General features: G+C 46.4%; 1 protein-coding gene across 2 annotated transcripts in view; it reads right to left on the bottom strand.

Annotated features, from left to right (window-relative positions):
• LOC147046189 (pre-B-cell leukemia transcription factor 1) overlaps positions 1-24,918 on the bottom strand; it is a 43,019-nt gene that overhangs the window by 6,442 nt on the left and 11,659 nt on the right. The window contains exons 4-8 of one of the 2 annotated variants that reach the window (XM_085930657.1): positions 3,661-3,905; positions 1,943-2,133; positions 1,380-1,515; positions 1,054-1,213; positions 252-364 (exon numbers count right to left, since the gene is read on the bottom strand). In XM_085930657.1, coding sequence (XP_085786783.1) covers positions 252-364; positions 1,054-1,213; positions 1,380-1,515; positions 1,943-2,133; positions 3,661-3,905 — 845 coding nt within the window. The remainder of the gene's footprint in view (positions 1-251; positions 365-1,053; positions 1,214-1,379; positions 1,516-1,942; positions 2,134-3,660; positions 3,906-24,918) is intronic. The other variant, XM_085930658.1, reaches the window with a different exon arrangement.

The following is a 24,918-nucleotide window of genomic DNA, read 5'->3' on the forward strand; positions in this document are numbered from 1 at the left end:
ACAATGGTCGGCGCCATCACGGAACGCTGGAGGCAAAGCGCAACCTCCGAGTCTTGGTGGAGGTCGAGCTATTGTGTTCATCTCAATTAGCGGAGGCCGGCTTACAAAGCAAAGACGACGGGGCAAGCGTTGCCTCATTCTAATCCCAAAACATTCCAAGATTGAAATGTTGAACCTCAACGATGAGGACTGTAAGAATACAAGTTGCAATTCAAGCGTGTTCTCGTCTTGTAAAGCGGAGAGGCGCCTACCTGGGATTGTATGTTGGCCCCAACCTGCCCCCCTTGGTACGAGTCCCCATTGAGGGACTGCACACTCATGAACAAGTCTCCGGAGTTTGACATGTTAAAGGAACCAGCAGAACCTGAGAGCACGACAGATGCAGAGGAGGAAAAGAAGAGCCAGAAGAAGAGATAGAAAAAGGAGTTTCAAAGATCTCGCACGAGCAAAAGTGGGGTTGGTTAGTTGACGAGGAGCCGCACGGAAAACATCCCAGAAGTCCAGGTTCAAACCTGCCTCGTGGATTCTATCAATGTTTGTTACGTACGCTGGCATGTGAGTATGTATTTCATTAAGGAAGCCATAATTGATCTGCAGGAAGACCCAAAGAACAGCGTCGGACCTTTAATGGACCTTAGCTGCCCAGATGTAAAGCGAGCAGGGCGTAACTTGATTTCAACACCCGGTGCTAATCCAATACTGCGGCCGACGTCTCTTTATGACAAAAGACTCGGCTTGCCCTTTCGCCGGCTTAATGGCATGCACGAGGTCAACCGGACAAGAGGCAGGAACAATTAAGAGCAAAAGGGTCAATAATGCAGAGTGAGAGAGAAGAAAATGAGTGTCAGATGGCCAGCTGAAAAAGGCAAGAGGCAAAAGGGACAGCCGTGCACCTTCTGGGTTACTTCAAGAAAAAAGGCCAAAGCGCACTGAGAGCCACAGACAACACCATCCAGCTTTAAGAGCTTAGGTCAACATCTGCGCTAGGTGAAATGGAAGATAAATAAATATCTTGGCCAACAGTGCTGGAGCGCTGTGTGTGTGTGTTGTTACCTGCTGAATTGGGAGTGGAGGGCGAGTTGGCCTGGCTGCCGTGCGCAGACACACTGGTGGCATTGACGGCCGTCCTGGCCGCGTACATGTTGGCCTCCTCCTGAAACTTGCCGATGTTTTTCTTGTAGCGGATCCTCTTGTTTCCAAACCAGTTGGAGACCTTTTTCCATAGCACACAGAGTGCTTGGATTACAACACGCACACTTTTTGCTGAATCGACATTCGTGCTTGCCTGCACTGGGATGACCGGTGTAGTAAATATTCCGAAATGTATATATATATATATTTACGGTATAAAAACAAGTTTTTGGGTTGTCGGTGGTCACCTGTGACACTGTGATGCTGCATTTTTTGGCCAACTCTTCTTTGGCCTCTTCACTGGGATAAGGGTTACTGAGATGGGAGTAGAAGTACTCGTTTAAAATCTCTGTTGCTTGTTTGTTGAAGTTCCTCCTTTTTCGCCTAAAGCAGAAAAACAAAAATCAACTAGTTAACATTCCTTGTATAGCTTTGCAGTAACAAAAATAATAAATACTGTTTATAAGAGATTATGGAGGAGTGACAAGGCGTTGCCATGGTAATGACAGGGATGCTCTTCTCCCATCTACCACAAAATTAATTTCAAGCCATGATTGCCATTTAATAATAAGATAGCAAAATTCAGATGAGAAAAATATATTTTAAGGGACTACGTAAGAAAAATAGCCTCTTTGCTAATTCTGGTGCATCTACAGAAATGTTCATTGATGTATACTTTTCCAGTCAAATAAACAAATGAATAAATAAATAAATAACAGCAATCAACATTTTAACTAAACTTTTCTAAATTCAGTTTTGTTTTTTTAAATTTCAATTCTGTCCATAATATTACGAAGATGGAAAGGCGGACCTGGCGTCGAGGAAACGCGAGCGCAGGATCATGACGGCCTCGCAGGTGCTCTGCTTGAGCTGCATCTGGATGGAGCTGAACTTGCGATGGATGATGCTGACCATACGTTCGATTTCTTTGGGCGAGATGGGCCGCGTTCGAGACTGCTCCCGCAGCAGGTTCATCACGTGGGTGGTGAACTCGTTGCACGCCTGCACAAAGAGTGACCCTAGCTCATTTGTTTTGTATAATGTAATAGCAGATAGTATGTTTAGTTCAATGAAAATTCGGAAAATGTCCTTCCCTTGAGTGCTAAAACACAGCTTTTAAATCATTCTTCACACAAGAAGGAAACTCGAATATCCTTTAAACGGGACAATAAGATCATACATTCAAGCAGCCGAGGCAACGTACCATGCATGACGGCAAACAAAGGTGGCGCCGGCGTTGGAGCGCTTGCCATCACAACAAAAAATGACGACTTGGAGACAAGTGAAGGCAAACGGAAAACGACAGCAAGCTTTCAGCGTTCAAGACGTTTAAAAGTCTCCTTCCTTCCTTCCCTGCCTGAATCAGTCAGCGCGTGAGACTGCAAGGTGTCTGCTGCTTGTCAACACCGAGGTTACGTCAGTCAAAGTGACGCACCGAGCAGCCGTTTTGCTAGCACGCACGCACGCCCGACATAACTCAGTCATACGTGCGCGTGGCGGTGCGAGGTAGCGCGGTGACACACACACACAAAAAGGAGCAGGTGTATATTGACTTTGACAGTCGGCGATGACTCGCCGTCCTCCGGAGAAGATGACAAAGCCGCGACGGCGCTTTGACTACCCCGAGAGTGACGAGACGTTCAAGTCGTTGGAGAAGAGCGGCGGCGCTGTGACGGACAGAACTTTACTGAAAAGCGCAGACTCGTTGTCCCGCCTACCAACGATTGGGCCAAATTAGAATCGTTTTGCTTCCGATCAAAGTCAGGAAAGGCCCAACATTTCTGATAGATTATCCTGACCGATTATCATGTGGTGTGGGGTGTGCCAAACAATTAATCAACCGCTTCAAAAAATGTTATTTATTTATTTATACGGCAGGCTCAATTAGACGCCTCCAAGAGAGAGAAAAAAAAAACATTGTCATTGGATGGCGCAGGTGTGCCTAATGTTGTGGAAACTGAGCTCATATTCACCTCTTGAAAAGGTCAGTTTGCCAGACGAGGTCAGGGCGGGCTGACCTCTGACCTGCACCTCGACACACATTCACAATCGAGCGTGGCAGCTGCTTTGACCCGTCCGTTGGAAATCAAAGGAACGCCGCACCGCTTTCATCTATCAATCTATCCGTCGAAGCCAACGACATATGCGGTATATACGCACGGCATCTCCATTTTAGTTCAACTTCAAGTCACATCTTTTCAACAAAAAACGATTTTCCCATAGAAATGGTGACACACCTAATTAATGGCATTTCAATTCATCCCAATAAAGAAAATGGATCTCTTATCCAATTCAAGTGGAGGTATGGTCGATTTGATGTGGAAAGTGTCCATCAGCTGTATTTGTTATGGTTACAAGGAAAAGACTTTCATGTCTGGCCTTTCAGTAGAGTCCAGCTGGAATCGGTCCAAAAGAAATTCAAGCTAATGAAATAATAAAATGATTCAGCTGATGCGATCAGTTTATTTCGCTGCGCTCGTCTCCGGCCGAGCCAACGAAGCGCTCGCTCTAATTTGTCGCCCCTCCTACCTGTTCATACTTCTCCAGCTCCGTGTGGTAAATCTGTCGGATCTGCGTCAGCTTGGCCCGGTAGTCGGAGTGTTCCGCCGAGTTGTCGGCGCCGATGCCCCCCGTGGCGGCAGCCGCCGCCGCCGCAGCTGCCGACCCGCCGCCTTTCTCGGGCCCGGCGACGCCCTCGGCCAGCAGCATGTTGTCCAGACGCATCAGCTGAGGATCGGGAGGTTCTTCCTCCTGGGCGCCGCGAATACTGAGCACTGGGGAGAACACGGCGAGACATGCTCACATCAAAAACTTGACAAATCGTCATTTGGGCCAAAGCAAAAAAAAAGCCACAACCGTTTTACAATGACCTGGGGAGCGTCTTAACCGTCTTCCGTGTCTGTCTTGCAAACGATTCTCTTTAAAATATGGCCGTCATTTTAATGGATCAAGTCGGAGCCATAAAACGCCGCCGCCGCCTCAAAAAGGCCGGCAGCGAGCTGAGATCATAAAACAATAATTTCATCGATTCTGACAATCATTTCATGTAAAAAATAAATAAAAAATGAACAAAGCCTTGCACCAGAGTTCATCTTTCATGGCGCTCCTTATGCTCAGACTACGTTTGCTCTCTGGCTGACGGCTTTATGGGCTTGTCGGCGAGGGGGGGGGGGGTTGTATTTAAAAGCCACAACACCAATAAACATATTCATGCAAAGACACGCTGCTCAGTTTCAATAAATGCACATTTAAAGAGGTCTGAGCTCAAGTTTGAAATCGTAGGATCTTGATGCATGGTAAAAATAGCAAACAATCAAAATTGATGACCCTAATAAGAACTTATGGGGTCGGCAAAGACACCTTTCGAAAGGCCGCACGCACACACGCGCGCACTTCAACGGCGTTGTCAAAAAAAGGCAGCCCTCCGTCTGACGTCTGCTCACACTCTCGCCGAGGTGAGAGTGCGTTTGAACCTGTCGTCACATGCCCGCGGCCCTCAACTAACACTCGGCCGGCCGGCCCGGAATAAGGTGCCGAGACGTAGCGCGTGTCCGTCGATGCGTGCTTAGAAACACCTCCGAGGACGCCACGATCACAAAAAGAAACGTACTGTGAGAATCTTTGTGAAGGAACATTGTCCAGGCGCTACGAGGCGTTGATTGTCCTGCCTCTTCCCGCCACCAGAAGGCGAAAGGAGCCGCGCAGGCAGTCTTCCCGCCGAAAAGAGAAAAGGCAAGCGAGGGTGCAGCCCTCCATTACAAGCGCATCTTCAAGGACAAAAGACAGCTCGGCGTCCCGGTGTGCTTTGAGCGGGACGGCGTGATTACGGGGCGCTACATCCCGAAGACGACGGCGGGGGTAAATTGTGTCCTTCTCCCGCCGCGGCCGCTCACGGCGGCGCTTCTTTTGTAATGACGATGTAAGCCGGAGTCGCCCCGTGACCTTTGCGGCGAGCGGGGGGTCCAGATGGAGAGCTCGTCTGCCCTCTTTTCTTCTTTCTGCAACCCTTTTTTTCTTTCTCTCCCCCTCCGCCTTGCTTCTCTTTTTCTCCTCAAGCAATATCATCATCCATTCGCATCAGCTCCAACACGTGAGCAAGCTCGACTCGAGAGGCAAATGTCAATGGCCATCAGACGGCTGGAAAAGGTCAGGAGTTCACACGGGGGGAGGCGCACACATGCAACGTGTGTGTGTGTGTGTGTGTGTGTGTGTGTGTTGGCAGACATTTTTCCATGCGAATCACACCAGCGGCAGGAAACGCTCGCCAATTGGATACTGACAAAATAGCGGCACATCCCGACCAGAGGGGGGGAAATCTAATGAGCCCGAGAGTGATTTATTAATTCCCTGCCTTCCGACTCCCAGAGTGCACGGCTAAAAGCATGAAATGGATTAAATAAATACAATTAATAAGGGGGGGAATCAAACAATCGGCCGCGCCGCGTATAATTACCCCGAGCGCGGCCGTCAGCTTTATTTATTCCCGTCGACTAATAGCGAAGGAATCGATAAGGCCTTAATGCCAGTCAGAGTGCGCCTTGTGAACTCTGCGAGCGTACATTAACATAATCACCTGACACCAGCACAAGTGGCCCTATTGCAATACATCACATGCGTGCACGCGCTTGCATAATAGCGCCGAGAGCCTTTTATTGTGCGCCTCCATCCTGCCTTTATTTCACAAGCCCTGGCAGATGAGTATCTATAAAGGGAAGAAGGCCATCATTTCATCTTGATCATTACCGACAGACTTAATTGAACAATGAGAGGACACGTTCCCCTCTTTCTCCCCCACCCCCCCCCTCTTCCTTGTCTCCGCTTTGCTCTTGTATAATCCCCCTACCCCCCACTACTTTCTTACTATCCAATGTGGGCCAGCACTTCCACCCTCCCCAAAAAAAAAGGCACCACATTAAAAATGAATAAGCGTCATAAACAATCCACCAGGCGTATGCTGGAATAATGAATGGAATTCTAAGAATAAGCTTTTGTTTTGCTTATTGACAAAACTAATTTCTGCTGCTTTACTCCCTTAAGAGCTGGCAGGCATCCACCGCCGCACTGCCTGCTGTGTGCAGACAACGAGAGCGTAAATAAACAGGCCGATTAAGCCACCCACACAGGGAAGCCAACGTCAAGGTACACAAAGCGGCCGGCAACCTCTGTGCGGCCGCCTCCACGCGAGCGCCTTTAAATAAAAGCGTGTTTCATTAACGATATCGAGGCACGGTGTCACAATTAGGAAGATGGAAGAGCCAACGGTTGCGATGGAGCCTCCTCGTCTCCGGCTGACGCTGGACCGGATCCATTTCCCATCTATAGAGTAATGCAATAGACTCCGCAACGATTGGGTCGGCACGCCTTTTTTGCATCCTTCCTCGCCGCGCTCACGTGACCCCGGCCGACGTCGGCCGTGCTTTCTATTGATTGTGTGGGCACACGTCATCTCGGGTTTCAGCAGTTAATAAATCAGGTCTGCTCCTGACACAGCCGCTCTGCAAGTGTGTGTGGGCCTGTCACGGAGCAGTCAGCAGGAGTGAAAGCGACAGCCACATGATAATGTAACATCACCACCATTCATCCCTGCCACGTAGCATTCTGAGACAAAACAACAACCCAGGAACCTGGAGAAGGAAGTGGCGGGGGAGGTGGCGGCTGAGGGCTGTGGGAAGCGGCGGCGGGCGTGTGATTTACAGCAGACATGACAAGTATCACTAATACAAGTCCTCGCCTCGGTGCTCCACCGGGGAGTTCAGCATCCGCTCATCTGCATGTGCTTACAAGCGCGGCTGCGCGCGCCGCCAAGTGACCCGCGATGGGACCAAACCACACCGCTGACGTTTTTTGGACCCTTTCGTGTCTTGAAATAAGCAAAATATTCAGGGAGGGAAACTCAATCTGCCAGTGATCAGCTCGGGCATAACTGAGAATTATTATCATATTGATGATCAGGATTTTTGTCACAATTTTCAGGGAATGTCAACTGTTTGTAACATCACGTGTACTAAACAAAACAAGGCCGACAAGATTGTGAAATATATTCACAGGAGTTAATATTGAAAATATCAAGTCATCTCAAATTTTCATTTTCTCATCGTCCCAGAAGACCCTCCCCCCCCCCCCCTCCCACACAAACACACTGACCCATTTAGGCAAAATACAAACTAGCGACAATGAATATGTGGCAAATTAGGTCGGTCCAATTTGCTGGTTTTTAATTGCCGCCTTAAAAAAATAGCCATGATAACAAAAACCCATGGCACCAAAACTCCCGAAAAAGAAACACAGTAGAGGGCGAGATGTAGATTTGTGGTATGTGTCAATGGACTCCTGGGAGTGTCTCGTGGCCCAAAATGTTCCCTCCATCACCAGGTAATGGAAAACTGTACAGGCTCAGTACACAAGGGCACAGTCATAAAGTCGCTCGAAAACAGCTTGCTGTTTTATCAGCCATCTCGAGTATCATGTGCAAAAAGGGAGCGTTGTATCTGACACTCAGCGGGAGGGAGGGAGGGGGGTAGGATACCAAGGACGAGGAAAAACGCCAAAGAAATGCTTTAGGGACAAGGAGCGGTGGGGGAGGGGGGGGGTCGAGGGCGGCGCAGGCGAGGAAGGGGAGAGCGCGACGGAGGGAGAATGAAAGGCGAAAAATAGAAATGGAATAGGAAAGCGAGGTGTCAATTAAAAAAATGAACCCCAGTGCATTTGGGAGGTGACAGCTGGTGGGAGACGAGCTGACAGGCGTCACATTAGGCGGATTTGGTGGCCGCTCCCCTCATCCCCTCCTTTTTTACCCCCCCACTTCCATTCGCTTCCTTCTCCGCCACCGCCGATGATGGGTACTTTCTCATGCGTCTGCGAGCGAGGCAAGAACTCAGCTTGGTGTTTTTCAGAACAAGTTCCCCCTGCAGCTACTCCTAATAACGGTAATTATCGTCATCATCCTGGGCCTAAGCAGGCCAGTTTGAGGCCTGAGGGGCTGGCCTGATAATGAGGAAGCCAGTGCCAGAGGAGAAGACCATTCAGAACACCGCCTTGCCACCATAGCACTGCGCTCCAATTGAGAAAAAAAAAAAACCTTCATTAAAACCATTTATTATTACAGGAGTATGTATGTATATATACTAGCCCCCCCGGCTGTCAATCCTTTCCATGGTGTCTTGAAATAAAGATCTCAGCCACTGTGCCGGATGAAATGTTCCAGGCCGCATCGGAAGCCACGGATGAGAAAATCACGAGCTGGCGTAGACAAAGACTTGTCTATGGACCGACCGGGAATGGCAAACCATCTGAGAGCAGAACTCATTGAAAAGATCTTTGGAAAATGATCATCTCACACCTGCTCACATGTGTTTGCTGTTTGTGGTGGTGTTAGAGCTCATCGTTTGGTTCTTGCTTATGCTACATCACTCAAAAGACTCAAAGACTTGTGATGATCTCAAACATGTCGTCAGACCAAGACTGAACTTCTTCTTAAGACGAGAACAAGACTTTTCGGCGTCGGGACCGAGTCAAGACCAAGACCGGACCGTGACAAGAGCAAGACCAAAAAAAAAAAAAAAAGAATCAATAAAACCTGACAGGGTTGAAGAGGTTAAAGAGCTTTCTAACATTTGTTTGAACCTTCCAAAACTGGATCACCAAAACCTCCAAGCTTGAAACACCAAGACCCTTCTCACCACGTCTGAGAAGTCCCAAGTGTATTTGCGTGTTCTTTGCGAATATAGTGGCATCCCTAATATTGTGAACTACAAAGGGAAACTAATATTTCAATCACACACAAACAATTTTGGATGGAATTCAGAAAACTCAAATCTGGCAACCCAATTGAATATATTGTATATAAATGTTTTTGACTCGAGGTAAGATTAAGAGTACAAAAAATATCCCACTTGCTTCTGATTGGCCGTCTACCAGAAAGAAGCCTGCCAAGGGGAATTGTCTCAATACAGCTCGCTGCTGCGCCAGCAGCCGATGATCACATGTGTGACGGAATGATGTCAGCTTGACGTGGAAAAAGAAGGGGGGGGGGTGGAACTAAAGCATTTATAGCAATCTGAAGACAAGGCGGAACAAAACTTTTGGGGAAAACTTTGTTTCCAACTTCTTCAATGTAGTAGCACCGACAATGAGCGCAAAGAAAATGAGCGAGCTTCATTTATTGCGGTCTGGCGTTTGCCTATCAATTACATCTAATCAAATGTCACGCGGCGCACTGATGCTGAGCCTTTTATTGACAGATGGCGGTCCTGCCCTACAAGCGCCGGGACGAGACGCTCCAGCAGCGGCCCGGTAACAGCGGCCGCCTGCACAGGCACGCCGTGTGTGTTCCTGAGCATGGCACATTTCATAAGGCTTCGCTCTTTGACTGGTGATGAGTTTATGCGAAGGTAATTAACAGTAATTAATCCTTAATTACAGCAATTAGCAGAGTCGCAGTAAATTAAGCCACATCTGGAGGCACGGCACCGAGCCGGGGTGCATGGGAGACTTTTCTGACAATGGGGAGGGGGGGGGGGGCAATGAAGCTGATGTTCTTGTTCCGCTCTGCCTGGTAGGCCCGGGTCACCACCTGGGTGACTCGCCGGGCCTCCTCAACCGTTGTATGTCGGAGAGCCAGGGGTTCCTTTCTGAACATCTGAGGGAGAAAGGCTCCCTGAAGCTAGCGAGCATGGACGGCTGCCATATGGTCGCCGCGAGACGACATCGCTGCCGGTTTTGCTCGGATTTGCTCGGCTTCACTCGACAATATGCAACACGTGTTGTGGGGGGGGGGGGGGGGCAGCCTTTCCAGCTAGCCTTGTTATACACGCACCATAGTAGAAATCGATCAGGGATTGTTTACACCCTTTTATTCTGCTTTGAATGTTCATACACTGTTTAAAAACACAACTTGAGCTAAAACAGTACTTTAAGATGAAACAACTTCAAATTCAAAAAATGAAGGCAACACTAAGTTGCATTCACCCAACTTTTTTTGTTTTATTTTTTACAGCGAGTATTCGAGAAACACCAACTATCATGCCAAAGAATATTTGTTGTAATTGTTTAATTTTGTTGTAGCAGCAGAATAAAAAAAAAAAAAAAGAAATGTCATTTTAGTGTGGTTTGAGGTTGGTGGTGACGAGGGTGTCGTCAATAGTTACGGCCGACGCTGCTTATGTTTTTTATTGTGGTGAATGACTCGGGCGGGAAACACGTTATAAAAACTCTCCACACAACTTGATGCGCCTCATTTGTTGTCTGGCAACAATGCAAGCCTCAGGTTATTTCTCAACTCGTCAGGAGATACAAGTTTTGCGATTGTCGTCTTGTGACCGTTTCCAGCGAGTAAAATCCTCAACACACACCAGACACACCGCTCATGATAATCGGATATATCCTCAAAGCGTGTGCCACGGCTGCAAATGGCCCACTGTCTCAATACTTTTGTCCATCCAGCACGCCATGGCTCATCCGTCATTCCGCTCCACTATTTCAAACGATTGTGAGTCATTATTTGCATGACCTCGTGATGCATTTCATTTCCACCAGGAGCAATAGATTCCATGATGACAATGCTCCTCTCTATGAGGCACAAGTGCTCACTGAGTGCTTTGAATGGCATGATAATGATGTTAGCCCCATGCCAATTCCTCCTCGGTAAACTGATATGATCCGATTGCCTGCTCTATATATAGACATGTTCCAAATGGAGCCTTTATGTGTGTTATGGCAGTTATTTCCAGCAAGTGTCCCACCACATCGAGCCACATAGCATCCATTCTTGTGTTGCCGTCCATAAATAAATAAATAAATAAATAAATAAATAAATAAATACGAATGAATGAATAAATAAATCAATAAAGCTCAAAATCTTTCCATAAGTTGCGATGGCCAAACCTGAAAGCAACAAAGGACACAGTTGTTGTCCCATGACGCGGCACAAAGCAAAGTAGTCTGTCAATGTTTTGTGGTGCCGTATGAAAAGCGGCTTTCACTGCCGAATAAGCTTACATGACTTTTAACTCCATTTGATTTTGGGGCAGTTTTTTGGGGAAAAATGTCCCTTCTTAAAACCCTGGGAAAAACCTATCATGGTCACAACAATTTTTTTTTTTTTTAATAAAAAAAATATTTAGTTAAGAATCAGTTCCTTGAATAACTGAATTGAGTTGTGCATGCTTGGTTAAAAGAAAAAGACATAACAGAGCTCTCACTATGAAATATTTTTAGAATTGGTTATTCCCATCCATTAATTGTTCAATCAGATGCAATTTTATTTACATCAAAGTGTTTCCAAAATATTTTTTTCCAGATTTATGAACCAACTATTTTTGTTTGTTTGGTATTATTTAGTGATTTAAAAAGCTAAGCAATATTAGAAGATTTGAACAATCAAATTTGAACCCCAAAAGAAATATGACTAGATTATTAAAATACAAGTCGACTAATTTGATGATGGATTTGTTGCCGATTATTTTAGACAATTCTACGTGAAATTGAATTAACCTAACTAATAATTCAATAAATATAGAGCAGAAAACCCTTAAAATGGATTATTGACTCCTAAATCAAAAGATTTAATCACACCCGGAAGAAGAGGTCATCTCAGTTAATCACACAGAATTCAACGTGGAATGGTGCCATCCAAAAGTTTGCGCTGGTATAAATATTTCAACATGTGAAAGAGTCTCCCCTGCAGCAAAACTGTGCCCCCCCCCCCCTCACACACACACACACAGACTGAGTGCCGATGGTTCCATTTGTCATGGAGCCTCCCCATCAAGGCGGAAGGGGTCCGAGCAGCTTTGCTCTGCTGCGTGTGCACTTTGTTTGGACGCTGTCACAACTGCACAAATCCCAGCGAGGTCCGCAGCCTTGCCAGGCCAGGCCGGGCGCTCGCCGGCGGCCGGGAGTGACGCAGAGTGTGCCCCTTGCTGTCAGCGCAGGCAAACAATATGAGGGATCACACTCCATTTGTGAGAGCGCGCTCGGCTCTGTTTGGCTTTGAGACATCGCTTCCTTCTGGGATTTGGATCGGGATTAAAAGGAAAGTAGACGTGGCGCAACTTTGAATACGTGGAATAGCCAATGCAACAGGGAAATATCTCCTTTTAAAAAAAAAGTCCAAATGCAAACTTGGACAGCAACAGAACAGGAGAGCCCCGAGTGTGTTTACATCACAAGTAGCGGTCCCAGCAGTCTAAGTGAGCACTCCACCCGCGGATAAAGCTTAGTCATTAATCACGGGCCTGCGCCATGGTCCCACCGTGGCAGAAGACTGGGTCACGGGGCGCTCCTCCTGTCACTTAGCAGTCAAATGTGTGTGTGACACACAGAGAGCGAGAGAAAATCGGAGTTGAAGTGGCACTACAGCGGGGGAGTGCTTTTTTTTTGGAGGGGGGGGGTTGGGAATGTGTCATTTAGCCCGCAGCTAGCAAGAGCACATAGCACAGAGGAATTAATGCATTAATGCAAACACCAGCGTGCAAGCGCTAAACGACATCTCGACGAAAAGCATATCGGCTCAAGCGCTGCAGATGAAAGCTGCATTTTTTTTTTTTCCTTGCCCTAAAAGCGCAGGCTCGTTTTGAAAAAAAAAAAATATCAAGACAACGAGCCTTTATGGGAAGGCTGCAAAGCGCTTGACTAATCAGACAGCCCCGTGGCATCCGTCGCACATGACAGAATATTCCTTTCAAATAAGACAAATGTGCGTCTGCTCAATGCGCATTCCAGCCACGTTTGACCCATTTTCTAGACAGAAAGCAACCGCAGGTTAATGTGTGCTCAATCTGCATGTGTCTGCCAATCAGCACACCGCCTATTGATTTCTCAGTGTTGAGGAAAAACAAGATGGCCAGCTCTAAACAGAGAACAAAGAATATTACACAGTTCTCAGCGTGACGCAGTCTTTGGCATATTCTGCATGTTCAACAGTATAAACACTGTCTTCGATAAAATAAATAAAGCATCAAGAATTACAGCACACTTTACACACCCTATTCATTTGTTTGCTGAAATTATTTTGAAGAGGCCGCACCATGTCTCATCCAAGTAAGAGTTGGGTTGAGTAGTTCATCAAAATCAAACAGCACTGTTATTTTCCTGGACACTGGCTCACTGAAAGTACTAAAAAAAAAACACACAAAGACATTCCACAATCCAGGAGATGCTGTTCATATATGATGTTATATTCAAGATGGAAGAACTGCGCTAAAATACGACAGTGACCGTTGCCTGCCTTCAGGTGGGACGGCAACAAACGAGGAAGGTCATTGCGATGGGCAAACTCAAGTCTGCAGGAGATCTGGCTCACTCTGTGGGCCGTAACCATGGAAACAGCATGAAACGTGACATCACGTTTCCCACCAGTTCATCCCGACCAGTTCAAAGGGGCGGCAAAACAAACAAAACCAACGAGTCTGCCACGTGACAGATTTTTTTTAGGGGGGGGACCGATTCTTTTTTAATATTCACTTGTCTGGTAACTTATGATGAATCAATCAATAAATAATCAGTTGTAGAATTTTGTAGCCATAACCGCAACACACATAAGACATCAGGTGCTAAACTAGAATAAGAAGGCGCTTTGCAGTCTCCTTTAAGGCCCTTGGGTGAGGAGGAGGCAGCGCACTGTGCGGGTCAGCTTCTTCCACACCTGCACCCCCAGCTGGATCTCCCCCCCCCCCCCACCTCGCCCCCTCGGCCACCTCCATCTCCCTGCCTCATCCTCCTTCCTCCCCGCTGCTGCCCCTCCTGCTCTGGGCTGCACGATGCTATTTATAGGCCCCCGCGTTTCATTTCCACACCTGCAGGGAGGCACACTTGTCACAGTTGGGCCCACGGAGCCTCTGTGGAATTACTGCATGGGAAATGAAAATACACCTTGCTGATGCAGGGACTTGTCACTCTCTCCCCACGGACGCCTGTGATACCACCTTGTTGTGGATTTGCAATGCGGTGTGCGGCGCAAAGATAACGCGCACCAAAAAAATAAATCGACAAAAATAAACAGGAATCTGGGCGAAGAAGATTCCTCCGCGAGGAGTGCATAGATTTTTCCGCATACACGTCCTCACAATGGACATTGTCCCTGGATGAATGTGATTGGGATGAGCCAGCGGGCTAAGCAAGCAGCAAAAAAAGTTGTTGTTGTCCTCCCCCCCCCCCCCCCCATCCCACTCTTGTTTTTTCCTTCAACTCTGGCAGTTGTGTTTTTTCCTGTCATGCTTTTCTCTCAGGATGTAGTGGGCTGAGGATCCAGTCAGCGGATTACATTATCAGTCTGACCTAGTTGCCAGCTATCTCCTGAGACCTGAGGAGCCGGGCTTTTTCTGCACAGCCTTCCGCTGCTACAACACGCACACTGTGTAACTTTAATTTATCAGGGGGAAGAGGAGGGAGAAATGTGACAGGTTGACAGTTCTCTTTGCCTGCCACTCGCAGCACCGCCTGCCTGCCTGCCTGCCTCTGCAGCGTGCCAGTTAAGGGTCCTCCATGGAGAGAACAGTGCGTTACCGCCGGTGACTTTTTACTCTGCAAACTCAACGGCAATAAAGGTCGGAGGGCTCTTATTAGTGTGCCTGGAGTCTCTGAAGGGTTTTTTTTTTTTTTTTTTTTTTTGCAAATACATGAAAAGCTAAAAGCTATTCAGTAAGTGGTTGTGATTTTTAAAAAAAAGTTAAATGGTAAGCTTGAGTTCTAGTTTTGAAAACAAATCAAAATTGTTAAGAAAGAATGGTTGACATGAGTACACGTAATAAAGTGCCCAGTATAATTCATTCCGTGCAACCGCACATGCAATAAAAGCTTGCTCGGAAGAAGTCAGAGGAAAAACATCGCCACTCGCATGTGAAAGCAAACGTAGCCCAAAACAGCCAAACCAAACTTCTAATTTTACACCCCACATCCATGTCAACAGCACTCGACACTTGAGGCTTTTTTTTTTCTCCTCCCTTCCTTTTTTTTTTTACGACTTTTCTTCCCAGCTGAAGTGAAAATAGCCAATCTGGTCTTGTGTGAACATTTTAGGGGGCGGAGTTGAGCGGAGATGTGCTGCTGCTGTTGCCAGATTAGACTCCCGCCCGTGCCAAGGTTATAAACAGGCTGTTATCAGGCTTCCAAACAGAATAATCCTCGCTGTATCAGCGCCCAAACATATGGGGCCGCACAAAGCACCAGCAGCCCCTGACAGAAAGCCCCTTTTAATTACAGGGGAGGGAAGGGGTGGGGGCAAGACCTCGCTCTCGTCCCTCTTTTAGAGTAGAGCTTCCTCGTTGGTGTCTGGGCCGGCTGACAAATAGTGTATTTTAGCTCATGTGCCACCTTTAATTATTATTTTTTTTTAAATCTTAACGATCACATATCGTCCTTTGACATGAGCTAATCAAAAAAATCAATTTGCAGAATAATGCCGATGCTAAATTCCAAATTTAATCCTACCTCAAAATATTGTGGATTTGTCCAAATTTTGTCGGGGGGGGGGGGGATATTTCAACATAATATTCTAGATTACTAAATACATTTTAAAAGTACATGACCCACATTCAAAAGAACTGTCTGTCAATTGAAATGGCTCACCCCCTACCTGAAAGAAACAGGATACATCCATCTATATTTTACACACTCCCTACAGATTTTAAAATCCCATTCAATAAAGTTTAAATGTCACCCAGGCATAATAATCGACGATCATATAAACGCTGGCTCGGAAAGGCTATGCAAAAATGACAACATCCCCTTTCCACCCGTGCAATAAACTTTTATTTGGCTGAATCGGCCAATAAAAGCTCGCTTTGAGCCTTGTCAATGGGGAGTAATTGGTTCATTTTACAGGAGTGATCGTATATCTCCAACTGTTCCCCCCCCCCCGGCCCCCCCACCGGTGTTGACAAGAAGGAGGATGGTCTCATGGGCTCACAAAATAAAACATCTGGAGAGAAAACAAACGTTCAGGTGGATGAACCAGAAAGAACCTTCATTCAACTTGAGTGCTTTATTTCAGCTGGGCTTCAAGTGACAATTCCCATTTTTGCTCTCAAATATAATAATAAGAATAATAAATTCTGATCACTTCCAAAACCCTTACATATCTCCAAATATGAGCAGAGCATAAAGGCAAAGATCCTTTCATGTAAAGAAAACATGCATGACTGAAATGAACATTCAGTCGCAAAAAAAAAAAAAAATACAATCCAATACGGCCATTAAATTGGAATTTTAGAAGGGATTTAAGGAGAGATTCCAACAGGGAGACAGAGAATCGTCTCTGTCACGCCACGATTGAGCTTCAGCGTGAGGGAAAATCGACCGACAGCTCAAAGTGCTGTTAACACATTTTGCTTTTCGACACCAAAAAAAGCCATCGCGGCACTTCTTCCATTTAAATTCACACAAATCTAAATTCACAGGGCATCCCTAGTGCCAGAAAATACAAAGAAGAAAGGCTGGTAGAAGAAGAAAGGTTAGCTATATAACTATTGTCCTTGTCATTTTTTGGGGGGGGCAAATCACTTGTGAGACAAAACTTTAAGCTTCACGTCTGCTCTGTTTCACAATCAAAAATTGTGAGTGAATTTGCAATCACAAATATTGAACACCAAACAAAAGAAATTGCACAATTACATCATGTATCTTTAAATTTAAGGCAAACTTTGTTTTAGCTGCATCATCATCATGCAACATTGAGCGGCTAGCAAAAAAATTGCATTTGATGTCAACCCCTAGACAACATATTACAACAAATCACATCTTTTTATTTTTCCTAATATATAAAAATCTGTGATATATTATATCTTTGTCTCTTCACGTATCATCATGATCTGAAGAGACCTTATTTCTATTTCTTGTTTTTGTTGTCGCTACTATTTTCATTTGATTAATTTTTGCGATTGGTTGGCAACCGGTTCGGGGTGTCCCCCGCCTACGCCCCAAAGACTTGTCACCCGCGACCAAGCAAGCCTTTTGGATAATGGATGCATGGATGGATGGATATTTTCTGGTGTTGTTTGAAGTTACATTTTAAAAGTGAGTTTTGCAAAGTTTTGATGTTCAATAAATGATTATTTCCCATAATCACCCAGCCCTTTTGTGTACCCCGCTTAAGAAGTATCTTATTTTGCCACAGACATTCCAAAGGCTTGTTTTTTTTCCCCCTGCATGCTTTTTAAGTCAATTTGTCTTTTGATGAATTTTCAAGAAGAAAGGGAATGAGAGTTGCGTTGCGGCTTGGAACAGGCAGTGTCATAAAATATATGACTGTGATCTTTGTAATTAACTCCAGTCAAACGTAACATTGATCAACGGAGGCGTCGACGCTTTTTCTAAAGGGGAATAAGTGAACGAGCGAAGGGTCAACCAGTTTTGCTGGCGCGACATCATCGCGTCGGCGTGCCGTTTGATTGGCTCCCACAGCTGCTCCGAGAAACATTTGGCAAGGCCGTATTTGAGCCCGGCGTGTCAGCGGCGGGCGATCCATTGTGGAGAGAAAGGCTCCCAAAATAATAATCAAACCCTCCGAGGAGCAAAGCTGCCAGCGCTGCGAAAAACCGACAGACACGTTCCCGCTCTGACAGCCGACGCTGGCACGGTGGAGGTAAACGGACGACGAGGCTCGGCGGCCCCTAACGACTCTGCCTCCCCCCAACCCCCTCTGTTTCAACGGACTGAGAAAAGCCATTAGCCACCACTGCCGCCACCACATTACCCCGCCATCCCTCACATGGTGGATGGCTCCTCTCTCCCATGAGCACCTTGCTCCAGTCATGCCTGCCGCTCCTCGCCTCTTTACCGAACCGCCTCCTCCTCCCCCCCCCCCTCACCCCTAGGAAATCCCCAGCTCCATACATCACATTTAACACTTTGACACTAACAGTCTATAATGTTTCTATTCTACAAAATCACTCTGCCAACTTCTGGGATAGCAGAGCAGAGAGTGAGGGAAATAAATACCACTCACGGCCGCTGGCAGTAAATTCTAAAAGAAAGGAGGAAGTGACACACCAAAAAAAAAACCGAGAGCTTCTTCTACGCTCTTATGCACGCCTGCCTGCTGGGTGGGGCTTCAAGGGCCTCATCCAAGGAGCTCCCTCTGGTTTCACTCCTACTGACAGCAACCGCTCGGCTTGTTGACGCCTCATAACCAAGCCATTAAAGCACATATTCGGGGACTTGGACGCTCCTCGCTGAGCACTTTACGGCCGTATAAAAGAAACATTTCACCACCTTAAATTATTAAAATCAAAAAGTGGCATGAATAAATAAAAGAGAACTGAATAAGTGATGTGACAAGACAGATTTGAGGCGTGACCTTTGAGAGTGCCTTCGTAGACAAAAAGAGGGGCACAACAAGACTGTCGATTGCATAGAATTGGGTTGTGGTATTGTGTCATGTGTTTTGACCTCCATCTCGAATCATTTCATTTGCTGAGCGATCCTTCCATCATTTATCACTTTGATGAGAGGAAGGGTCTAACCTGGACTGGTTGCGGAACATCTGACTGTCAACTTAATAGCAGTGAAAGGAAACACCGTGCTTTCCTAGGGGTAGCAAAGAACAGGGGCCCCAAAGTGGAACCCTGTGGAACACCATACAACAGAGAGTAGCCCAGAGACACCTATGGGCTATTTATCATCCTCTTCAATGAACCCAAATTGTATGTTTTGGGAATGTGGGAGAAAACCAAAGTACCTGGAGAAACATTTGCTGGACACCTGAGTGCAGAAAAGAAATATTCGGCCGGGGTGGTTTCGTAAGGCATGATTCAATCCAAAATTCTGAATTTTAGCACAAGCGGGATATAAAATTTAGTGGCGTAAACATATATAAATATGGTCATGTTTGTTAAAATGAATAAATGTTAAAAAGCACGGGATGTTGCGCATTCAATTGGAATCGGGCACTTGGACCTGCCGAGTCAATCCGGCCGCGGCGTTTGCATATCGTCAGCGGGTTGTTCTCGGAGAGGACATTCATTTCAATTTTGCCTTTTAAATACTCCACTTTGTTGTAATCCTTCATCGCACCGCATCAACGTTCAAAATGGCCTTATTTTTCAGTCTAATGGCCGAGCTGGCTCGCCCATTAGTGGAGAAAAAGAAAAATAACACGCTGCTTCAGCCTCAGTGTGTGCACCACTCAAAATGTAACGCACATTTCAAAACCAAGTTGAATAATTAATTGCAAGTTAGCTATCCGGCATACAGCTGGGCCCAGCAGACTTTTTTTTTTTTTTTTTGCCCCCAGGCCCAAAGATCTCTCCAACTTTGAGGACAGAGTATGTAATCTCCAACCAATCTAAAGAAAGCAAGTGAACGATAACGCCACATTTCATCACATCGCAGACGCAGAGCGACTCCTCCTGCTTTGCCCTTGAGGTGCTGGCAATCCATAACGACAAGAGATGATTCTCTTCATGTAGCCCGGCTATCACCAGAGTTTGACCTGACTCTCGGCGCCGTTGATTTATGAGCCCAATGCAGACATATTAACACGCTGACTATTGTGATTAAATGGGAAATGTCTTCCTTTTAGCGGTAATTGACCCGCTCCATTGACAGACATTATTCTTGATGTAGATGAAACCAAAAATGGAGAAAGGTGCGCTGGAAAATAGATGGATGCACACCAAATGTTTTAATCCATTTTTTTGGTGGACCCATGAAAAGCATTTAGCGTTTAGTGCAGCGACACAATTATGCTGCAGTCTTAAACTACGTTGGAATGAATTCTCTTGAAATCCGCAATTCCCAAACACCAACAACACTAAACATGTCAATCAAACCTGCGCTTTATGATCTTTATAAAAGGAGGAGCGTTGCGCTCAGATCTCATGAGATGGTACGACCAACCTCTGAGAATATTTAGCCACACAAATGTTATTACAACAGCGCATATTTACAACCCTGCATTTTAATACCTGTCAAAATGAGATTTTTCTTTTTTTAAAGGCCACCTTCCCTTCTCGCTTGTCCTTGGCCCATTCCTTTGCAGCGAGCTTGTCTTTATTATTTAATTAAGCCACTACAGCCGCACATTAATAATTGAGTGTGAGTGGAGACCCCGGGCAGCCGCAGGCTCTGGCGCATTGGGCTTCCTGGTGAGGAGTGTATTAAGAATGTGTGTGTTTATGTCCCCGGGGCGTCTGTCCTGGCTGCATAAAATTGAATTGGTTATATCTAATATATCATCCCCTAAGGGTGGGTGGGTGTGTGTGTGTGTGGGGGGGCATAGATGGTCCCATCCCGCCAGCAGGGAATGAGCGCAGTCTTAAGAGATTCCGGGGGGGGGGGAGCATGAGGCCGTGACGTTAATGTCTCTCAGAATCAAATCGATGGCTGTCCGAATTCTCGACGTGCATGGCCTTAAGCTAGGAGGGCGAGACGAGCCAACCCGGGACCGGATTAAGCGCACTCGTTACCGCTGTCTTTGTTCACTCGGAGTGGCTGCTGATGCGTGCATGGGTGAGGAAGGGTGCGCGAATTACAACCCCCACCCTAAAAAAAAAAAAGCAGTCTCAGATAGCGGATGGATGAATGCTGGTGACTGCAAATACACTCTCTGAGTGTCTTATCTGCTCATGCCACCATCCCCCAACTCCTCACCTCCACGTGCAGGCAGCCTTTATCCCTTTCGCCTGCTGCACCTTTAAGGCCCGCAGACTCCACGAGAACGAGCGAACGTTTTAACACCACCGCCACCATCCTCCATTAAGGTCAGGGCCTAAATTATTGATCGGCCACCTCTATCAGCATAACGGTCACGTAGCCACTATCACAATCTAACCCCGCCGCCCTCGGCCAGCTCTCTGCAGCTCCCTCAATTAGAGCCAGATTCTCATTACAAAGAGAGACAGCTACAGCGAGGAGGGGGGGGGAAGCAAGGTGGAAGAGAAAAAGAGAACGAGAGAGGGAGAACGAGAAAGAGAGTGGTCCATTTCAGACGGGGGGGGGAGGAAATGGCGAGGGGGGGGGGATGCAGAGGCAATCTCTACAACCACCCGCTCCCCCCCTCCGCCTCATCCTCCTCCTCCTCCCCTTGAAGTCTCCCATCATCCCCAGCAGACAAGACCCAAAGATGACAGGTCTTATCCTCGCCAAAATGCAGCCGATAAGGCTGCTGTAAAAGAATAATAAAAGAATAATGCATGGAGGGTGGAAAAAGGAAGGCAGAGCACCCGGGTGAAAACGTGGCAAAGAAAAGGAAGAAGAGAGGCAGGCCGGCACCATAAATAAAGATGCCGCACACTCGGGGCTGGATCTCCTAATGAATTCGGAAGGTCCCGGATCAATAACATCAGCGCGCTGACGACACTTGGCAAATGCCAACGCAGCTCTCGGCCTTAAGCGCAGCTCAAGGGGGGAAAAAAAAACATTTATCACATGCTGCTACTCTGAAATATGAATAGCAATGTTGCGACTGCAAGGGATGGTCGTGATATTCTGTCAGCGTCATCATTGATTGTTGATCAGCACACCCAGCAGACAACAGCTACGGGAATCCAATGCTTGCCAAAAATAATCTGTCTCGTAATATCTGAATATGTATGAAAATAGACTGCGCTTTATCGTCGGAGAAGTACGCTTTCGGTACATGTGTAACGTGCTATTCAAAACATAATGATAGTTGATGAAAGCGAGTTAAATTCATGCTTTGAGAGCGCGCGTGTGATTGTGCAGCAAAGAGCATCAGGAAGCAGGAAGCAGCCTTGACGTCTGCTAATGGGGATGATTTCCACCTAGAAGATTCTGCGATAGAGCTCCGCGCCCGCTTGCGCGCGCTATCTGTTATTAGCAGTGCTGATGACAAATGGTTTCTTTGTCGCCATTCAGATTTATTTTATTTTCACGCCTGTCACAAAGAGGAAAAACACAGTCGGGGCGAGAGATGGTACAGAGAGAACACGGAAAGCTTTAGACTGAATAAAACTCGACATGAGGGTCAGGATGTCTATGAAAATAATGATCTAAAGATGAATAAATTGAATTGCGGGCCTCGATCGCTGCATGAATAGTGAATATGATTTGAAAAAAAAAAAAAACCAAGAGTGAGTCTATGCCCTAAACAAAAAAGATATTGTGCGTGTGCAAGCAGCTGGACACCCCCCCCCCCTCATACACACTCGCCGCCCTCGCCTCCTTTGCAAAACCACGGCGCCTTGCGAAGACCCCCTGGGAAGGCTCTGGCATCTCAAGGAATGTGACACCAGCATGTGCATGCGTGTGACGTGTTTGTATGCAGCGCAGACATGGAGCGACGCAAGAGCTTCCTCGGGAGTGCAAAGCGCTTTGCAGCCTCAGCGTTCAAAGGCTGGCTTGCCGCCTCCACACCAAAACGCAACCTGCCAGGCCAAATGAAATTGCCATTATTTCTAATTAATCCCTAATTAAAATATATTACTCCACAGATTCCGCAAATCTCTCTTAGTATGCTAATGTGGCCGATTGGAGGATATTTACATATCATTAATTAAGGCGGGCGCATTCTCTTAGCCTAATGAGCTGTGGCCTGGGTCTGCCAAGGAAAACTAAATGGGAGTGAGTAAGCACAGCCACGGGGGAGGATGAGGGGGGGTTGTTAGTGGGGCAACTGTGTGTTGAGTCAGGACTATCAAAAGCAGGAGGAAGAAAAAAAAAATCCACCCTGAAACACTCTAACGTGATTAAAGGGCGCCGCCGGTGCTCATTTAGGCGGGCGGCGGCGCACCGGTTGCGGAAAGATGCGCGGCCACGAGGACAGGAAGTGACAGCCGGGCGAGGGAGGATATGTTATCACTGTCACCGTCGCTATTAATATGGCCGACGACACCCAGCGCCGCGCGGCGAGACCGTCCTCCCTCCACCGTGGCGGCGGCTCACGCGAGGAAAACGCGGCAAGCTGCTGCTCGCCCTGGAAAAAGCCGCCCAAGATATTTCTTTTGATTTGAGCAAACAAGCCTCATAAAGACATTGTACAAGGTCACATTGGAGCACTCTTCAACATCCATCTCCTTCATCACTTATCCTCCGCCGGGTCACCGGGAGGCTGCCGACTAATGAATATGTACAAGTTCGTTTGCTACTTAATGAAAAGTACGGTGCGGCTATTATCATCTTTGAGAACTCAGAGAGAAATCAGAACTGTAAGCAGATCCCAAAAGATGGCGCCGAAGTCAAAATATTACAAGTTCACTACACTTTAAGAAAAGTTTTACCCCTCCCAACCAAAATGTTCCATCGTCAAAATAAATTTAATTTCCAGTGTGGAAAATGAATTCATTATAGACAAAGAGCTTTGAGTAGTTTGTCATTGTCATGCACTAAATCCCATCTTGTCAGTAAAAAACAAAAGTTGCAAAAGAAATGGATTGAAAATGGCACATTGCATTTAAAGTGTGTTGACAAGTAATTATTGCATTAAAAAGCAATTAGTGAGTGAATTGTTCCCATTGGCTTGATCTGAAATGACTCCGAGCATGTGATTGGATGCCTTCCTTCCGATCGGTGTCACCAGTCGGATGTCTGATCTTATATTTGTCGTTTGTAACTTTGGTAAAACCGTACAAATATGCCATCGCGTTAACGCTGAACATGATCTCAGACACCTCACTGGGCGCACACTTGTGCAATTAAATTCAATAATTCAGGTTAAGAGGCAATTCAAACGCCGTAGCAACAACAACAAAAAAATCTGCCTATGCAAATTTAATATGCTCAGGCTGATTGAAATGAAAGCTCATTACTTTGCTGAAGCATAGAAGCGCACCCACTGCCTCATACTGAGCGCTGTATTTACTTACTTGACGACATGAGGGCAGAGAATATTAAAAACGCTGCTCGCTATGATGCACGGCTACAATCACGAAAACAACAAAATGCTTGTGAAGGCACAAGTGACACAGAGATTGGAATGGACAGGTGTACCTAATGAGGTGGCCACCGGGAGATGATACCATTCTACGCTTATGGGCTGTATCTCTCCAAAGAAACACATTCCACATTGATGAAAGGAGTCTGTACAGCCTGACCTTATTTGGGGATGCAGCGACAGTATTTACAAGCTACTTAATAAATCATAATCCAATAATATTACAATAGGACACTAACAACACACTGAAATGGCTGCACTAGAGCGGGTCCACTTTTTATTCATTTGGGTGCAATTAGGCTCCTTTTTTTAGTTGCATTATTAAACTGCTATTACACTCCAGTAAGTCAGCCGCTCCAAGGATTCGTTCACTATGTGTGTTTTTAGTGCATATTGCGCAATTAACTGTAATATCAGTGAACACCACCAGCCAGTCAGTCACTAATGTGAATATGAAGCGCATCCAGACTTTTTTTTTTTTTGCATAAGGGCTAACACGGATATTGTTCGTGAATATCATGTCATGCGAGGAAGACGAGAAGGAGGAGCAGAGTCGCTTGCACCTTTCCCGTCTTCTTGTTCTGCCCGTTTCCAGCTGCTTTAATTTGACACCTTGAGCATTGGAGGGGGGTGAGGTTAACTAGGTGGGGGAGTGCGGAGACACAGCGGAATTCATTAAGGAGAGCGAGCCTCCTCTCCCCTCACCGCTAATGACATCAGAGGTTAGCGGGGAGCAGGCGAGAGGCGAGAGATTGGGGAGCGAGAGCAGCGGATGCACGGAATGATAATCATGAAGTGTATTTTCAACGGCAATTAAAAGGATTGCGGCTCGCCCGCGAGCTGCTTGAAGCCGCTTCCGTTTGCCCAATGCATTTACGAGCAGCCTTTTGACACAAAACTGCTAATTAGTCAATATTTGTATGCGGAAAAACAAATTCTAGCCATAAAGATATTGTATA

The sequence above is a fragment of the Syngnathus leptorhynchus genome, chromosome 14, assembly GCF_054491065.1.
Source record: "Syngnathus leptorhynchus isolate UIUO chromosome 14, UIUO_Slep, whole genome shotgun sequence".
NCBI lineage: Eukaryota > Metazoa > Chordata > Actinopteri > Syngnathiformes > Syngnathidae > Syngnathus > Syngnathus leptorhynchus.